The 20,070-nt window shown below is 45.1% G+C and overlaps 1 protein-coding gene across 3 annotated transcripts in view; it reads left to right on the forward strand.

Annotated features, from left to right (window-relative positions):
• EFCAB2 (EF-hand calcium binding domain 2) overlaps positions 1-20,070 on the forward strand; it is a 157,616-nt gene that overhangs the window by 124,307 nt on the left and 13,239 nt on the right. Inside the window, exon 7 of one of the 3 annotated variants that reach the window (XM_025392108.1) lies at positions 14,237-14,299. The exons of 1 other annotated variant lie outside the window; for it this stretch is intronic. In XM_025392108.1, coding sequence (XP_025247893.1) covers positions 14,237-14,280 — 44 coding nt within the window. In that variant the 3' untranslated portion in view covers positions 14,281-14,299. Of the gene's footprint in view, positions 1-564; positions 1,186-14,236; positions 14,300-20,070 lie in introns of those variants that run through there. One more of the 3 variants, XM_025392104.1, reaches the window with a different exon arrangement.

Here is a 20,070-nt window from a genome sequence, read left to right on the forward strand (position 1 = left end):
TCCCATTCAAATCACAACACATTTCATCCTCACGACAACCCTGTGTGATAGGTAGTGTCATCACCTCCATTTTATAGACAGGTAAACTAAGGTGTGGGGCAGTTAAGTGACTTGCTCAAGACTTTAGAGCGAGTAAGAGGCAGCCAGCATGTGAATCCAAACTTGTGCTTTAACCATTCGGTGATTTTCCTTCCATCTTTAATCAAATACTGGGGCTTCAGGTTGATCCTCTGGTAATCTCAAAAGTTTTCATCTAAATAAATAACCTTGTTCGTGATATCTGTGTGTCTTCCTACTGTTTTGCCTGAAATGACGCGTTCTAGAGGTTGCTTGATCTGTGACATCTACAGGCTGAAAGAAGTCCAGAATCTGCCAGGGTGTACAATAGCCTTCTCTTTGAACCTCTGGACTGTCGTGATATCCTGGCTCTGCAGCTCCAGGGAGCATAACTAGTGACAGTGTGGGAGTTTGTGGGGCTCCATGGCTATTAAGCTGACTAGTGGAAAGAGAAAGAAAAAAATCAGATGATCATAAATGATAAATTTTCCTTTTTGTCTCTCTGAGGTGAGCCTTTTTCTCAAGAGGAAATGGAAGAAATGTTGTCTGCTGCAATTGATCCAGAATCAAATTCAATTCATTACAAGGACTATATAACAATGATGGTGATAGATGAAAATTAAATGTTCTAAAGATAATTTCTAATTGAAAGGACAATTTTAGAAATTGCTTCTCCTTGTTAATTTCACATCTAAGATAAGAGAATCTAAGGAATCTTAGGATTCCTATATGTGATATTTAATACCTTGTGACATAACTATTTCTATTTTGAGATACTTTGTTTTTAAAGATGATCATAACACTTTAAAACAAATTTAGTATGTCTAGCCTTACAGAATGATAAATTACTCTTTATTTAAAAACTATTCTTAAAACATTTTAACATTAGAATTGATTGTTATATTCTGTAATAAAACTCAGGTAACCTTCAAATTAATTAAGCTGACAAAATGAAAATGACTGTAATGACCCAAGGTTTGACATATAAAGATCTTAAGAGGGGGCAGAATGACCAGCAATTGACAATGAGTAGCAATATAATGAAGGCTTCCTTTTTCAACAATAACAAATGCTTCATCAATCTGAGTGTGGAAGGAGATTTATCAAAATAAATATTAATTGATTTTTTATGAGTGCCAATTACGAATGTCATTTGGGATTGTAATAACTGAGTGTAAACATTTATATTTGCTGATCCAGCATGTCACCATTTATGGAGTAGCTAAAGGAGTTGAGATCATTGAAACTAGAGAAAAGAAGGCTGAGTGGAAATGGATAGTGTAAGGTAGTGGCAGTTCTCTCTTTGTCTTTAGAATTGTCACCTAATCGGTATATCTGTCATGGGAATATTGTCCTGAATACTGAGTAAGAATACTGAGAAATGTTTTGGTGTGCAAATGTGCAGCTCCTGAAAGAGCAGAATGAAGGACGCCTCTGAGCACAAGCAGTCACAATGGAAAAATAGTCACTATATGGCAACTTACAAGCAAAGGGGAAGATAAGGTAAAGGAGAATGAACACTTTTCCCAACTTAGATATTCTTTTATAGCAATACACACACACACACGGATCTCTATTTAAAGATGGCTTTACCACCGTATGTGTGTATCTACATAGATGTAAACGTTTCAAGTTGCTGGGAGCCTTCCTCAGGCATGCTGTCTTGCCTCCGAAAGATGCAGCTGCTACCCAAGAGACTGTCACTGTTCATTCATTCATGAAACATTGAATGAGTATCATGAGATAATGTGCTAGGAACCAGAGTCCCTAACGAATCCAGGTCACAGTTGAGTGAAGGAAGCCTGCAAGTCCATCAGCAGCCACATTTCAGACAGGGGCACGTTCAGGGTACCGTGGAAGTACAGCAGAGGGGCAGCTACTTGGCCTTGCAGGGAGGGAGCTTTCTGGGAGATGAAAGGTGCCAGTGAGCAGAGAAGGCTTCCCAGGACAGGAAACACCTGACTTTAAAATGAGAAGTTTAGTAAGTGGGCAGCGGGGCGCAGGGCATTTCAGCAGGTGAGCGGCAAGTCCAGAAACCCTAGAGGTGTCATGAAACATGGAACCACCTGGGAATTGAAAGCAGCTCAGTATGTTTGGAATGTAGGAGATTTGGGGGTCATGATGAGAGGTGAAACTGGAGCGGTAAACAGGAGCTGTATCATTAAGAATATCGGGTTAGGTGTTGAGTTAAGGTTTCAGCGTGAGAGTTTGGACTTTATTCTGAAGATCACAGAGAAAGATCATTTGTAAGCAGCAGGGAAAATAGATTTGATAGGTCAAGACTAGAAGTGAGACCCGTTTGTAGGCCATTTGGTTGGTGGGAGGGGATAGACTGAGAAAAGTCAAGCATGAATCCCAGGTTTCTGGCTCAGATGATGGGTAAAAGTGCCATTCATTCAGATAAGAAATCTGAGGAGCAAGTGGGGCATTGGTAAGCAAAATGGTGAGGTTGGGTACAGACACCTTTGGCGCTCAGCATGTAAGCAGCTTGAAAGGAAAAGAAGAGAGTCTAGAACAAAACCATGGGGAACATCAGCATTTACGGGAAGGCAGAGGAAGTGGAGCCCACAAAAGAGACTGGGAAGGAGAAGCCTGAGAAGAGGAAAGCTGGAAAGAAGCATCTTGGATGCCAAGATCAGAGAGAATCGCAAGGAGGGGGCAGTGGCCATGCCAGATGTAGTGGAGAGGAGAGGGAGATTACAGACGGAAAAAACGTCCATCGGTGGTAGCAATGAAGAGTTCTTTGAGGGCCTCTCCCAGAGCAGATGTGGGGAAGCAACAGGGTATGGAGTTGAGTGGATTGAGGAAGGAATGGATGTGAGAAGGTTGCAGCCTGGAGGACAAGTTACTCAGCAGTGAAGAGAAGGAAACAGACAACAGGCTGGGGGAGTGATTTTTGGAAGATGGGCAGATGTAGCAAGTTCATTTCTAGTCCGAGGGCTGAGAGCCCACAGAGAGGGTGAAGGGAGGGGCCGGCTTCCAGAGCAATACAGAGATTTAGGAACAGTGAACCAACGCCTGTGGTCCCTACCTCATGGCCTCTACTGCCTTTTGGAGAGGAAGGTAGTAGGTTACAGAGCTTGAAGAGAATGGTGTAACTTTAGAATATCTCTTGTGGGAAATGGGAAAAAGAGTTGAGAGAGCCCATGCAAGGATTTTCAAGAAACCCTGGAAGATTTTGTGCTCAGGAGCAAAAAAGAAAAGAAAAAAGGTAGATTGTTGTACCAGGGTTAAGCTTTGTCATGTGGGTGAGGTGGAAGGAGCCAAAGGCCGAGGAATCTGCAAGAACGCCGTTCCGAGGGTGTCGGTGGCTAACATGTTAGGGAAAGACCCAGGCAGGAGGACTGGCTAACAGATGGGAGGGTTAGAGGACTCGGGGCTCTAAAAGGGCAAGTGGCTGGTGTTGGTAGCAAGGGTGGTCTTTCCTACCATTCCTGAGTGATAATACGTTTCCTTTGAAATTTGACTTCACTGTGTTCTTAGAGCATTTCTTTTCTTCTCCTGTGTTATTATATGAATAAATAGTAAGAGTGGCTGACGTTTGTTGACTGTTGTCTGTGTTGCAGGCACTGTCCTAAGTGCTTGACTTACATGAACTCATTTCATCCTCACATCCACCACCAGTGTAGGTGCTGTTAAGTTATCCCCATGTTGCAGAGGTGGCAATCAAGAAGTTACACAGCAGTAAGGGGCTGTATCAGCTTTTTCTAGGTTATGTTGTGATAACGAAACTCCCAAAGTCAGAGGTTTACAAGGATAAAACTTATTTCTGTTGATGTTTTTTTGTCAGCTGGGGTCATCTGGGACTCTGCCCTACATGTCTTTGTTCTACTCATGGCCTGGAGAAGTACGATGTCGTGCTGGACGTCTGTCCTGCTTTGCCAGAGGTAGTCCCAGACTACACCCGTCCCAGTGTAATTATTAACAGGTCTCCTTTGTTCTCTTAGAAATGTTCCAGTTTAGATGATTAATATGTGGTCATCCCATTCAAAAAATAGTGAGTAAAAACGATGGCGAGGAATCGTCACTTCTGGAAGGCTTTCTGACAAATAAGTCCAGCAATGGTAACAGTGGAAGGCATTTCTTCCTTCTCTAGTTTGCCAAGATCATTTTTCCCCCCAGGATTACCTGAGATTTTCCCAAGGTAAAATCCAGATGAGAACTGATGTGCCGCTGGCTTGACCGCGCATGTCAGAATCACCAGCCAGAGATGAGGATGAGCCACATGCCTTCAGGACAGGGCGGAGATGGAGGAGGAGAGGAGTGTGGTGACCCTCAGAACATCAGCAGACAGGCTGTTTATGATGGGAACACATTGCAGCTGGGAAGGAGGGTGGCCGAGATATGAAATACCCTTCAAGGTGGACGCATACCCAGGGCATATCATTCGGTGGCAGGGGCCAGCATGGACATGCAGCATTGAAGCGTGTGCTGCAGCCTAATGCGTCAGCCCAGGCACAGACTTGTTTGGAGCACACAAAACAGCTCTGAGTTAAGTCCTGTAAGCCATTAAAGAAGTACGGTCTGGTGAATGAACCCTAATCTCTTGATGATCAAGTGATGACATCATATTCTCTCTCCGAGGAGACGCTGTCGTGCGCAGAAGGCAGTAGAGGAAGGTTGCATCGAGATTGCGTGCCGCCCCAGGCCCCATCGTCGAGGATTCTTTCAGAAGTTCTGACTGATGTTTAACTTCACATCTTGTCGCAAGGGAATCTTCTCTGTTTAGTGTCATAAAGTTGGCTGTATGGAATGTAATTCATTTTTATCTTTAGCAGAAATTTGTCTGTTTCTTTTAAGGCCACCAGAAAGCGCAACATAGACTCCCCACAGAAATCTCACTTTATCTCCTAAGCTGCAGAATAAACGTACCTTGTTTGCAAACGGAGCATTTTTCTTTACACTCAAATCACTTCAGTGTGTATTTTGCCTCTTCAGCTCACCGACCTTGCCCTCAGCATCTGATGTAAATCACCGTGCCAGTTCCTGACTGGGAGAGTGCTTGGTCTCTTGCGCGGGCAGTTTGCTTACCCTCATGACTCCTGGCTTCTGCAGAGCCTGCCATACGCCACAGCTTCGCCGGGCCCTGTGGAAAGCCGCCTCTGTGCTCACACTGCTGGGGAAGGTGCGTGACTCAGGGCCCGACACACAGGCCTGAGGGTCCGGCGATCTTGCGCTCTGCTCCCAGCTCCATGTGTGACTCACTGTGGGTCAGGCGCTTCCCTCCTGTGCACCTCTGTCTGTCAAATAGAGAGCTCAGCTCTGTCCTCCCTCCTGAGAAGAAGTGCAGAGATTCAGTCCCCTTTGCAGTCACCCAGTGTCTAAGTGCCAAATGCCTAAAAGACACAACAAAGAGAGTCTAAGATAGCAGGCTAGTTGGGACGACGACTGTTCGGTAAGGGCAGGAGTATTTTCTGTGGGATGGAATGTGTTCAGATCTTTCTCTCCTACCTTCCCATCTTCCTTCCTTTCCCTTTTCTAAATCCTTCCATATAAGAAGGTACCGTGTTTATACAGGCAGTTCCTTGAAGATCAAGGGTTACTACCTTACCCTCCTGGGCTGCTTAAATAAACAAAGAGCCTCATGGTCGCGCGTGCTCCCCTCGTGCCAGGCATGGTGGCTGCGTGTTTCTGAAAGCGTGGTTGCCAGTCATCTGCTTCAGGAGCATCCGGAAGGAGGGTGTTAGAAATCGGTGGTGTGCCCCGTTCCAGACCCCTAAAACAGAGAAACTTTAACGTTCTCAGGGGAGCCTTATGCACGCTTGTGTGTAAAAAGCACTACCTGGGGCTCTGATACCGAATGAAAGTGTGGGATTTGGAGTTAGGCTCTGCTCCTTACTGATTACGTGATTGGCCCAGACATTTAACATCGCTGAGCTTCCCCGGAAGTCGAGGCTGTGGTGAGCCACGATTGCGCCACTGCACTCAGCCTGGGTGACAGAGAGAGCCCTTGTCTCAAAAAAATAAAAAAATATTGCTGAGTTTCTTCATCTTAATTTGTAAAGTGGAAAAATCACTTTTCTGGGCTGGTGTGAAGATTAAATGAAATAATAAAAGTGAAAATGTTTAAAAAGCTGTAGGCTCTGACACAAATTATTATTTACAGAAAGCCAGCTAGGCAGAGAGGGAGAGAGAAAAAGAGAGGGAGGGGCGGGGTGGAGATCTGCTGCCTGGGTATGGACAGAGAGGTGGGGAAGTAGGTAGATAATAGAAAACTAATTGGAGAGAATGTGCGCGTCCCTGGGCTGCTGGTGGGGAGACACCCGACGTGTGCTGTCGTGGTGCTGTTAATTATAAGGCGTTAAGTTTCTTTCTAGAATGTGAAAATAGGAAGCTTTAAGAGGTTTCTTTTTTTCTTCTGCTTTTAAAAATGTGCTATCTGTCACGGTACTTTTAGAGCAGCAGGAATTATTTACCTCATCTAGTGGAGAAAACACTCCTAATCATTTGAAGAAAATGCTATCTTCCTTAAAAAAGAAAAATCAGACCAAGCCCAGTGGCTCACGCCTGTAATCTCAGCACTTTGGGAGGCCGAGGCGGGATCACGAGGTCAGGAGATCGAGACCATCCTGGATAACATGGTGAAACCCCGTCTCTACTCAACATACAAAAAACTGACCGGGCGTGGTGGAGGCCCCTGTAGTCCCAGCTACTCGGGAGGCTGAGGCAGGAGAATGGCGGGAACCCGGGGGACGGAGCTTGCAGTGAGCTGAGATGGCGCCACTCACTCCAGCCTGGGCACAGAGCGAGACTCCGTCTCAAAAAGAAAAAAAGAAATCTCAGAAGAGGCTTCTAAGCATTTATCACCAAACTCAGGAAATGTACTGCAGTATGGTTGGGTATTGCATGACTTTAAATCTGGCTTTTAAGCACGTCAAGATGTGTTTCCATGCTCTAAACGCCTAGTTTTCAAATGTCTGGCTGGCTGGTAACATTCCTGGTTACCAACTCAAGGCATGGTCCGTACTTAGGAAGAGCTCGTTGTTAATGAGAATAGAGGTAAATCTACTTTCCAACTAGTCTTGATAATGTTTAAGTTTTTTAGTTCTTCTTTATCAAATCCGATAAGCCTGTCTTTGTTCCTACCCAACACGACACAGAGCCCATCCTGGTGGAACTGTCGCCCCCGCCATTCTCAGGAAACCCCCCTGCGTTGGGATTATCTTCAATTCAAGGTTACTTTTTAGGAAACTTTTTAAGTCTCTTATCAGTTTTTGAGGGCTGATGTCATTACAACCAAATCACATCTGTAAATCCCTCACTCAGTGGGCCACCTGTACGGTTAGTGATTGCACGGAAATAAACAAGATGGAATCAGTGCACGAGCGAAGGCTCCCCGAGCTTCCTTCACGACGGCCGCCTGCCTTCCTGATACGTGCATTTCTGCCGTGTGGACCCAGGGAGGATGTCAGTGAGATTTAACTAACACAGAACCTAAATATAAATTAAAACAAATCCTGGTTTTCTTCCTGCACCCTAAGGAGTCGTCTTGCATTCCCTGCAGGGGCACCTCACTCTGAGATGGCTGCTTTAGAGAATCTTCCCAGGAAAGGCCCTTTGGGAAAAACTATGTAAAGTATAAAATACTCTAACAATTACTAGAGTGGCTCCCAAGCAATAGATACTAAGGAGAAATTGGAAAATGCCAGTAAACAAAAAAGAAGAGGAAAACACCTTCATTCCACAAAAGTTACCCACCGTTACTAATGCTTTGCTTCATCTCTTCTGAAAGCTTTTTCCAGGGATGTGTCTCTCTGTAGAACTTCTTTAAAATATCACTGTGGAACCTATCAGTTAGGGTCCTTGACCATGAGGACAGAAAGCAGGACTCACTGGAAGGCACCTGGGCTGAGGAAGGGGTGCTTACAGAGCCTACTGGGGACTGGGGCACCAGGCTCAGGCTAACAGGAGCCAATGGGGCATCGGAGGGCAAAGAAGCATGGTGTAAGAGGATAGCAAACATCACATAACCGGAACAGCCCGTCCGGGGCCATTGCTGCAGGGGATGGCTTTGCACTGCTTCAGGTTCAAGGCCTGCAAGATACAGCCCGCTGAGCTGAGCTCAGTCTGGCCTGGGCAGGTAAGGGCGGACCTTGCTTCTAGGCAGCCATGTGGAAGGCAGGAATCCTCCAACCACCAGCTACACCCCACTGGAGGGAGCAGATACTCTGGTAAGAAATCAGGGTACTACTGGGGAAGAGAAATAAATAACAAACATGACAATACTACAGGATCAGACCATATATGCTATTATGTAATCTGCTATTTTAAGTGAATACATAATGAACACTCTTTCCATGATAATGTATATTCACCTAAAACATAACTTTGAGTGACTGGATAGTATCTAATTGTTTGGCTATACCTTAATTAATTAATTAATTAATTTAGAGACAGGTCTTGCCGTGTCACCCCAGCTGGAGTGCAGAGGCACGGTCATAGCTCACTCCAGCCACGAACTCCTGGCCTCAAGCAGTCCTCCCACCTTGGCCTCCCAAAGAGCTGGGATTAGAGCCACCACACCTGGCCTATTAGTTCCTCATTCTTAGTAATTTAAATAATTTTCAATTTTCACTATTATAATAAATTAAGATCAACATCCTGCTAGTTAAATCTTAATTGTTTGCTTAGAATACATTCCAAAAAGCAGAACTGTTGGGCCACCTTTAAAGTAATGGGATCTATTTTTAAGTCCTTTGCTAACATGTTTTCAATCTGTCCTGCAGAAAGATTGTTTCCATATTCTAAACCCTCCCCAGCATATTTTTGCTTTTTATTTTGCAATTAGTTAGGGAAAAATAGTGTCTTATTGATCTTTTAAAAATTTGCATTCCATTGATAACCGGAACTTTCTCAAGGCCCCCCACAGCAATGTACTGACGGATTCCGTTGGATTAGCTCCACGAAGCACCAAATTCAAGCCTCACAGATGGTTTCTTCAGATAGAAGCAAACCCCTCGGCTGCTATGAAATGGAGCCACAAAGCACAACATTACAGGCAGAATCTGAATTCCAGAGACAGTTTCTTCCAGAACAAGTATTATTTGCGGGAGGCAATTAGAATGAGCTACTATTGCACAGAAGACTTAGCAGGAAATGTCACAGATATTCAAGCAACAAAATAGGAACTGGGGAAATAAGCCTGCAAAAGAAGTGAAGAATGACCAACACAGGCAGAACGAGGGGCCGACTGGCCGCCTGCACCCATGCCAGAATACCAGCTTCTAAGGCTGTGGAAGCGTTTCCTAATGCAGTTCATCTGCTCATTCAGTCAGCATTCACTGAATTCCCACCATGTGCCAGACACTGTGCCGGGCACCAGAGATGCCAAAATGAGTATGAGACGTAGCCCTTGTCTTTGAGAGGTTTCAGCCTCATGGGAGAGACAGGAAGACCAGTAATGACACTGAGCGAGAGTTGTTCAGCAATGTTAGCCAAGTGCATTGGGGTCAATGTTAGCCAAGTGCATTGTTCAGCAATGTTAGCCAAGTGCATTGTTCAGCAATGTTAGCCAAGTGCATTGGGGTCAATGACAGCAGCTGGCTCTGCCTGGGGGACTCATGGAGGACTTCATAGAGGAAGTGACAGGATGAACTGCAAATGTTTTATGGGCTCACATTGGCAATTTTGCTGCCAATACTGCGTGGGTGAGAATGTTCTAGAACGAGATGGCTTGAGGCTAATGCTGCAATAGCTTTTTAATAGCATGGCTTAGGGAAAAGAGTGCTGAATTCCAGCTGTACCAGGTATAGGATATGTGACCTGGGGAAAGTCACGTGATGTGTCTGTCCTCTGTTGCCCATCTGTAAAGTGGCAGAAACCGTAGCTACCTTGTAGATTACTCTGAGCATGATGGGCTCTGCACATAGGGCTTAGTAAGTGGTATCTACCATTACAAAGTGTTGAGTAGACAGGCGCGGTGGTTCAAGCCTGTAATCCCAGCACTTTGGGAGGCCGAGACGGGCGGATCACAAGGTCAGGAGATCGAGACCATCCTGGCTAACCCGGTGAAACCCCGTCTCTACTAAAAAATACAAAAAACTAGCCGGGCGAGGTGGCGGACGCCTGTAGTCCCAGCTACTCGGGAGGCTGAGGCAGGAGAATGGCGTAGACCCGGGAGGCGGAGCTTGCAGTGAGCTGAGATCCGGCCACTGCACTCCAGCCTGGGCGACAGAGCGAGACTCCGTCTCAAAAAAAAAAAACCAAAAACAAAGTGTTGAGTAAATATCTGCTGAATGAATGAATATAAATATTTTCTCCATATAGTAAGTATCTTCAATTATATAAGAAGGTTAGGTACAGGTGTTTATAGGATGTCCGGGAGTAAGGAAGTCCATTTTCCTAAACTTGTGACCTCAGGGACTTCATGGAAAGGGTGTACATGTCATTTTAACTTCATTCAATAAAATATTTAATTAGTGATATTCTATGCTGGAAACAGTTCTAGTAAACTGGTTGGGTGTGGTAGCTCACGCCTGTAATCCTAGCACTTTGGGAGGCCAAGGTGGGTGGATCACTTGAGGTCAGGAGTTCGAGACCAGCCTGGGCAACATGGCAAAACCCTCTCTCTACTAAAAATGCAAAAATTAGCTGGGCATGGTGGCGGGCGCCTGTAGTCCCAGCTACTTGGAAGGCTGAGGCAGAAGAATTGCTTCAACCCAGGAGGCAGAGGCTGCAGTGAGCCGAGATTATGCCACTGCACTCCAGCCTGGGTAACAAAGCAAGATCCCACCTCAAAAAAAAAAAAAAAAAGAAAAGAAAAAAAGAAAAGAAACAGTGCTAGTAAGCAAATCAAAGTCCCCGTCCTTAAGGAACTTGAATTCTGACTGTGAGTTGAATTCTGACTGTGAGTTGAATTCTGACTGTGAGTTGAATTGTGACTGTGAGGTTGACCATAGGAGGCAGATAATACATCAGTAAACATATGTCATGTCAGGACTAACACTATGAAGAAAGATGAAGCAGGATAAGGGGTGAGAGTGATGAGGTACTGTCCTGTCTAGAATGACATGGAAGGCCCCTCTAAGGAGGGGATCTTGAGCAGTGGCCTGAAGGGAATGAAGGAGCGTGGGGAAAGGGCATTCCTTGTAGAGGAACATCAAGCACCGAGTGTCTGGCAGCCAGAAGGATTAGTAAGGAGCCCCCAGGCCTTGGTAGCCTGAGTGAAGAGAGAGAAGCAGATGAGGTGGGAGAGGTGGGCAGGCCCCCGAGCATGAAGGGCCTTGTGGGCCAGGAAAGGATTTGGAGCTAAATGTGAAGAGAAGAAGAGAAGCCATTGAATGGTGCTGAGCTGGTTAGGGGACATTACAAGGGAGAGGGCGTCTCAGGTCAGGGTGATAATGGTGGGTAGTGAAAGGTGGTTGGATTTGGGATCTATTCAGAAGGTAGAAGCAACGGGATTTCCCAGTGGGTGGGTTGGAAGTAGAGGAAAAGACTCCAAGAATGATCACAAGGTTTAGGCCTCAGCAACTAGATACTATTCGTTAAGGTTTGGGGGAAGATCAAGAGTGTGGTTGGAGACATGTTCCCAGCTGAGAAGCCAACCAGACATCCAGGCTGTCTATATAAGTCTGGAGCTCCGGAGAGCCTGGGGTTGGAGTGGTCCGTGTACAGAAGATGTTTAAAGCTGTGGGGCTGGATGGGATCACCTAAGGAGGGAGGGTGAGTAGGGAAGAGAAGGGCTCTGGGGGCTGAACCTGCGGGCAACCCAAAGTTAGAGATAGGGAAGGAGAAAGATCAGCAAAAGATACAAGGCAAACATGATATCAGGGCAATCCCAGGTCCTATTCTGTCCCCCATCCTGTGTCCCCAGGACCATGTGAGGGCCTCCATCACCCAGTTGTTTCTTTTCAATGGTCCTTCAGAGTCCCTGAGGCAAGCTGCGCTCACATAGACTAGAAAATACTGCATGTATTTTGTGTGCAACTCTGTGGTAGTGCCGTGTTTTTCAGTTGCTTGTGAGATCTACGAATATCCCTTCTCATCACATTCCGGGTGAACTGTCCTGATCCCATGGTTTCTCAGTGTCTCTGAACTTCTTGTGACCTTCAGTCCTGAGGACCAGTCTTCTCTGAGTAGGGAGGCCGGGGGTCGAGGCCGGGCCTCACTGCCATTGTTTCTGGCTGCATTACCAATTAAAGGAGTTCAATCCAGCTGAGCTAGTGTGGCGGCTGCCAAAAGTAAGCCCTCCACAAAAATGGTGTGCTTAACGGTAACTGCAGAGACATTGGGGGTTCTTCATTTTAAACTATCAGAAAAGAAGTAACGGGCAATATGTGATTCTCAGGTGTGAAATGCAACCATCACACGCTTGTCCCAGAAACACCATCTCATGTTTTCTAAATCAAGTGTGACTCCAATCCCTTACTGGCCCAATCATAGTAAGAGGAGGCCTGGGGGTTTACGTGGTACCTCTAAAACCTAACAATACGGACCAAGAACATGACAATTGTTGATCACCAAAATGGGCTCAGTCACCTACGTCATCACCTGAGCAGCCCTGTCCCCTCCCCAGTCCACCGCTCCAGAAACTGGAGTGACCCTGTGCGGAAACCAGTGAGAACCTTGAGCAGTTCTCTCAAGGTGGGGCTTTTTCAACAGATTGTTAAAAGGACTGTATTGACATGACGTTTGTCAAGCCCATAGTGAGACAAGAGGAGAGGAAGCTGTGTGTAAAGCCAAACCCTAGAACAAAGGAGCTTCTTCCCTCCGGTTTGCCCACCACCCAGCAGCACAGCCACCAGTCCTGGTCACCCTCCTGGTGCTGGGACGCAGCCCTGCCCTGCCCCGACACCAGCCCACAGGCCCTGTCAACAGCCTTCCCGTTCCCGGCCCAGAGACCCCACCTGCTCTCTCCAGACAGTTCAGCGTTTGTCCCTGCGAAGGCTTTCTGAAAACAAAGACCTGTTAATTCCGTCCCGTTTGCAAGCGAAGCCCCAGTTCTCTGGTACTCAAAGCACACGCTGCTCTCTCGAGGGGGTGGTGAGAAGAGGATGTGAGGAAGGATGACTTTTTGTTTTTTTCTCTTTTAACAGCAGAAAGAACAAAACAAAAAACAGTAACTTCATAAATCATCCTGCCAGGCAGAGAGGAATCTCCCATTTTCAAGCTACAATAAATGTGTTTTTGTAAAATGTTTTACTATACAGAGTTAGTAGACAACGGTACAGTGAATCTCCATGTAACATCACCCTCCGCGCCGGCCATCAACTCGAGGTCAATCCTGTTCCCATCTCCAGAGGTCACCTCCCTCATAATTTTGAAGCAAATGTAAAGCATCATTTTATTTTATTCATGATTTTTTCCAGTAGGTATATTTAAAAGATACCTAAAAGATAAAGACTCTTAAAAATTGCCTATAATACTATAATCATCCCTTTAAAATAATAATGATTTGGCCGGGCACGGTGGCTCATGCCTGTAATCCCAGCACTGGGAGGCCGAGGCGGGTGGATCACCTGAGGTCAGGAGTTCGAGACCAGCCTGACCAATATGGTGAAACCTAGTCTCTACTAAAAATACAAAAATGAGCTGGGCATAGTGTGTGCCTGTAGTCCCAGCTACTTGGGATGCTGAGACAGGAGAATGGCTTGAACCCGGGAGGTGGAGGTTGCAGTGAGCCGAGATCACACCACTGCACTCCAACCTGGGTGACAGAGTGATACTCCATCTCAAAAACAATAATAATAATAATAATAATAGTTTAATGTTATCATATAGCCAGTGTTGAAAAGATCAGTTTTCCCATAAATGAATAAATGACTCAAAAAAATACAGAGGCCTGGCGCAGTGGCTCATGCCTGTAATCTCAGCACTTTGGGAGGCTGAGGCTGGTAGATTGCCTCAGCTCAGGAGTTTGAGATCAGCCTGGGCAACATGGTGAAACCCTGTCTCTACCAAAAATACAAAAATTAGGCAGGTGTGGTGGTGCACGCCTGTAGTCCCAGCTACTCAGGGGGCTGAGGCAGGAGGATCACCTGAGCCTTGGGAGGTTCAGGTGAACCGTGATTGGTCTACTGCACTCTAGCCTGGGCAATAGAGTGAGACCCTGTCTCAACAAAATAAATAATAATAATAATAATAATAAATGCCTCACAGTTTGAATTAGGAGTCAAGATTCAAACTGTGAACCTTGTGATTTGTTACCATGGGTTTTTTGTTTGTTTGTTTGTTTTTTGAGATGGAATTTTGCTCTGTTACCCAGGCTGGAGTGCAGTGGTGTGATCTCGGCTCATTGCAACCTCCGCCTCCTGGGTTGAAGCGATTCTCATGCCTCAGCATCCCAAGTCGCTGGGATTACAGGCACCCACCACTATGCCCTGCTAATTTTTGTATTTTTAGCAGAGACGGGGTTTCACCATGTTGGCCAGGCTGGTCTCAAACTCCTGACCTCAGGTGATCCACCTGCCTCAGCCTCCCTTAGTGCTGGGATTACAGGCATGAGCCACCGTGCCTGGCCTGGCTAGCATGTTTTTAAAGTTTATTTTAAGGTTTTTTTAAAAAAATTTTTACTCCCAACCTTTGTCTTATCCTTGCAGTTCAATTATTGAAGGAACCACTTGTTTGTCCTGTAGAATTTTCCACATCCTGGTTTTGCTGGTGGCATCATCATGGTATATGTAATTACTGTATTTGTCTGTCTTCTCTACTTGATAAGGTGGCAGTTGGATCTAGAGCAAATTCAGGTTTGATTTGGAGGGACCAAATTACTTTACAGGTGTTGTATCCTTCTATCAGGAAGCTCATGATAGCTGATTGTCTATGACATCAGTACTATTGTTGATGAACACTAGGTCTATATTAATACATTGGGATTGCAGAATGGTGATGATCTAATTCTATCATTCTTCATTTATTAGTATTTCCTTTATTTATAAGTATTTTCCTTTATCAGTTTTCAAAATAATGATTTGGTTTCTCAATATTCCTTAACAGCAACCAAGTAGTTTTTAAAATTATTTTTTAAAATTGATGCATAATAGATGTACATACCTTCAGGGTACATGTGATAATTTAATATATTTATATCAAGTATTTTTTGCTTTTTAGTATTATTATAAAGTCATGAATATTTGGTATATTTCCATCCATGGTCGTCATTATTCTTATTGATGTTCACAGTATCGCATTTTTGAATAGTAGGAGCTGCTTCAGGCTGGATTCTAAAAGCCTCCTGGATAATATGGCATAAGATGATTTAGGTTCCTCTTGTGCCGTATTGGTTTCCAATGACATTATCAATCTTTTGTGACACGAGATCGGGGCCATCAGTGGGCCTTTGCTAATGACGTGTTATTAGGGAATAAGTAGAGGGAAAAGTTTGCCTTGTGTTAGAGATTTACAGATCATTTACTTGTGTTTGCACCATGTTTCTACACAATAGTGCACAGACACACAACTCACTGGTTAAATGGAGACCACAGAAATCTCTGGGATACTTTATGAGCAGCCTAATACCTCCTGATTCTACAAGCTGGATCGGAGAATGCGTCCGGAGCCTGAGGCCAAACTGTGGTCCTACTATTTCTCAAATCAAGACAGGATTCATCTGTGGGGAAAACAATGTATATAGAACCTTGGAATCCATTGTAATAATCAATGTCATTAGTAACTTTATTTGATTGATTGATTGATTGATTTTTGAGATGGAGTCTCATTCTGTCGCCCAGGCTGGAGTGGAGTGATGTGATCTCAGCTCACTGCAGCCTGCACCTCCCAGGTTCAAGCGATGCTCCTGCCTCAGCCTCCCGAGTAGCTGGGACTCCAGGCATGCACCACCACTCCTGGCTAGTTTTTGTATTTTTAGTAGAGATGGGGTTTCGCCATCATGGCCAGGCGGGTCTCAAACTCCTGACCTCAGGTGATCCAGCCACCTTGGCCTCCCAAAGTGCTGGGATTACAGGCATGAGCCACTGCACCTGGCCACTTTAAATCCCAGTGGCAGGAGTACTTATAGATTTGCCTTTAATTCCCATTTGTTGGTAGAACAAAAAACATACAAACAGAGCAGGAGGCAGGCCCATTACAGACTTTCAAAAAGTGATAAAATGTGATAAAAGCAAAGCTTCACACATCCAATCAGATGTCTTCCTCATACGGGAAGGAGCAAGTAAGCAGCCAGAGAGGCCAAGCGTTGTTTATTTCAGTCCTCCACCCTGTGAGGCTCAGGAGGATCAGAGGTGGTCCTCTGTGGTCAGGATGGGGGACCAGAGGAAGGAGGTCTGGGAAGCACTGCTTGACTCAGAGCTTCCTATTGCCTGGAGCTGGATCCACTAAAGAAAAGGTGCGGAGAGGAAGAGTGGCAGCTTGTGGAGTGGGCTATGGCTGGAAACCGGGCAGAAGGTGATGACAGAAGAAGGCCCATTCTCGGTCTAAAATCTGTAAACATGATCCTAAGAAGGGAGAGTGGGCTTAGGGATACGACAGAGTAAAAAGAGGCGGGGAAGTTGCAGACTGAATACCCAGAGCCAGAGACAATGACTGGTTGGTTCAAACTTTCTTTTCTGGGACAGTGGAAATAAGAAGAGGTACTCACTGTGGTGGGGATGTGGGATATAGGAGAAGAGCCTGTGGATGGGGCACAACCAAACCTAAGTTATTGTGCAGCTGCTTTTGCAAGACACTGATCACCAGCGTAGGTGGTTAAAAAGGGACTTTCTATTCAGAAATGTTAATCCGTAAGAATAGGATAAATGGGCCGGGTGCGGTGGCTCAGGCCTGTCATCCCAGCACCTTGGGAGGCCCAGGTGGGCGGATCACCTGAGGTTAGGAGTTTGAGAACAGCCTGACTGACATGACAAAACCTCCTCTCTACTAAAAAGACAGAGATCAGCCGGGTGTGGGGGTGCGTGCCGTAATCCCAGCTACTCAGGCGGCTGAGGCAGGAGGATCACTTGAACCTGGGAGGTGGAGGTTCCAGTGAGCGGAGATTGTGCCACTGCACTCCGGCCTCTGGGACAGAGCGAGACTCCGTCACAGAAAAAAAAAAAAACAACAGGATAAATGGACCCCCATGTATTTATTAGGCATTGCCATTAACATATGGCCAATCTTGCTTCACCTCTTCTCCCTCAACAGTTTCCCTCACCTCCATCCTCAGCCCTGCTGGTTATTTCAAAACAAATTCTAGACATCACATCATTTCATCTGTAAATGCTTTGATGTTATCTTTACCAGGTAAGGTAGAGATAAGGACCTCCTTCCCCTTTTCCCACACAACCATTAAACCGTGATCATATCTTAAAAAGCTAACAATAATTCTGTAATATCTGATATGCAGTATTTTCAAATTTCCGCTTTTGTCTCATAAATATGCTTTTATCATTGGTTTATTCCAGTCAGGATCCAAACAAGGTCCTCTTGTTGCATTTGGTTGATGTGTCTTTAAATCTTTAACATTCTCCTCCCCTTTTGTCCTTGTCTTTCATTTGTTGAAGAGCCTGGTCGTTGGTCCTGTAGAATTGTCCACATGTTGGACTTGTCTGATTGCATTTCTGTGGTTGTGTTTAACACGTCCCTCTATTCCCTGTATTTCCCACCAGTTTTTATATCTAGCGGCTCGATCAATGTCAAAGTCAGTTTTGTTTTTTTTCTTTTTTTGCAAGTCAACTTCATTGGAAGTGGTGAATTTTTATTGCCTTCCTTCAGGAGGTAACATAATGTCTGGATTGTCTCTTTTTGTCACTCCTCAGACTCAGTAGCTGTCAGCCTGATCTAGGCTGTATGAAGCTCTCCATCAACCTGTCACCTAATGGTTGCCATTAACATTATTTAGTAGGAGTTGCAAAATGGTGATTTTTTTTTAAACGATTCTATCATTCCTTCTTCATTTATGCAATGGAATTCCTCTATTAAAGATAATTTTTTGAAGACCAGCCTGGGCAACATGGAGAAAGCCCATCTCTACTAAAAACAGAAAAATTAGCCAGGCATGGTGGTGTGTGCCTGTAGTCCCAGCTCCTCAGGGGGCTCAGGGCGTATAACCTGAGCCCGGGACGTGGAGTTTGCAGTGAGCCATGATCACACCACTGTGCTCTAGCCTGGGCCACAGAGCAAAACCTTGTCTCAAAAAGCAAAAAAACCCAAAAACCCAAGATAATATTCTGCCATCAACTATTTGGCTTCTTTCAAATACTGTTTGCTCAGAAAAGGCACAGCAGTTTGCTGCTTTTCTGTAATTTTTCAAGCAAAATATTTCTTGATTTCTCTTGAAAACATGCATTTATGGCTGGATGCTCAAAATGCCTTGGGAGGCCAAGGCAGGAAGTTCACTTGAGGCCAGGAGTTTGAGAGATGCCTGGGCAACAAAGTGAGACCCCCATCTCTACAAAAATTTAAAAAAAAAATTACTGTAATCCCAGCACTTTGGGAGGCCGAGGCGGGTGGATCACGAGGTCAGGAGATCGAGACCATCCTGGCTAACATGGTGAAACCCCGTCTCTATTAAAAATACAAAAAACTAGCCAGGCGAGGTGGCGGGCGCCTGTAGTCCCAGCTACTCGGAGGCTGAGGCAGGAGAATGGCGTGAACCCGGGAGGCGGAGCTTGCAGTGAGCCGAGATCGCGCCACTGCACTCCAGCCTGGGCGACACAGCGAGACTCCGTCTCAAAAAAAAAAAAAAAAAAAAAATTAGCTGGGTATGGTGGCACATGCCTGTAGTCCCAGCTACTGAGGAGGCCGAGGCAGGAGGATCACTTGAGCCCAGGAGTTTGAGGCTACAGTATTGCACTCCAGCCTGGACAACAGAGCAAGACCCTGTCTCTGGAAAACAAACAGAAACATGCTTTTTACCTTCATAAGTGTGTGTGTGTCACAGGTGGACCTTAAAATTGCCTGTGTCCCTTATGAGATGTCTAAGCCTCCCTTTGGCTTGTGTGCTAGCCAAACCACACTTGGTAACATTCTTCTTACCTTATTAGTTTCTGGTGATTTACAGTGTTTGCATTAGCAGTTACACTGCTATTTCTGTCACAGTGAATCTCTCTGGGTGGAAGTGAAGTGTTTGGACTTGATTTAATGAAGCTATTGCAGACTGATAAAATAGGTTTCAAATATCATAGGGTTATAAGGAAAAAGATGATTTAGAAGAATTATGTAGATAAATGATGACAGTACACCATGAATTCCATAATAATTCTGAATATAACTCTTCCCTAACTATGTTAAATAACTATTTACAACCATTTAAATATATTTCAATATTTAATATATTTAAATTGTATATTTAAAATAATGTATATTTTAAAATAAGAAAAATATTCACACAACTCAAACTTGCACCTTGTTTTATCTATGTTTCTTCCATTTTAAGTCTTGTCATTCATCAATATGAATTGGTTACCAATAAATTTGGATTTGGAAGCTAGGTAGAAAGTTGGGAAAAATTTCTACAGGAATAACCAGGATTAACCAGATAATTTCAAGATTTTCTTTATCTAGGAATTAAGAATTCATATGATATGGCGGCCAGGTGTGGTGGTTCACACCTGTAATCTCAGCACTTGGGGAGGCTGAGGCTGGCGGATCACCTGAGGTGTTTGAGACCAGCCTGGCCAACATGGCAAAACCCCGTCTCTACCAAAAATACAAAAATTAGGTGTGGTGGCATGCACCTGTAATCCCAGCTACTCAGGAGGCTGAGGCAGGAGAATCGCTTGAACCCGGGAGGTGGAGGTTGCGGTGAGCCGAGATTGAGTCACTGCACTCCAGCCTGGGCGACAAGAGTGAAACTCCGTCTCAACACAAGCAAAACAAAAAATAAACAACAAAGAATTCATATGACATAGGAACTAGAACTGTTTCCAAACAGTTATAATCAATTCCAAAGAAACATTGCACTTCTGGTTTCCTGATGATGTCACCCACATATATGGCTACATCAAGGAGTCGGGTCCTGAGAGCAGTGAGGCAGGAGCGAGGTCAAGTGGGCAGGCGTGAGAGCCAAGCACAGAGGCAGAAATGGACACTCTGCACCCAGAACGCAGAAAGGAGGCAAGTGGGGTCGCCGGCCCAGGC

Source organism: Theropithecus gelada, chromosome 1, assembly GCF_003255815.1.
Source record: "Theropithecus gelada isolate Dixy chromosome 1, Tgel_1.0, whole genome shotgun sequence".
Lineage (NCBI taxonomy): Eukaryota > Metazoa > Chordata > Mammalia > Primates > Cercopithecidae > Theropithecus > Theropithecus gelada.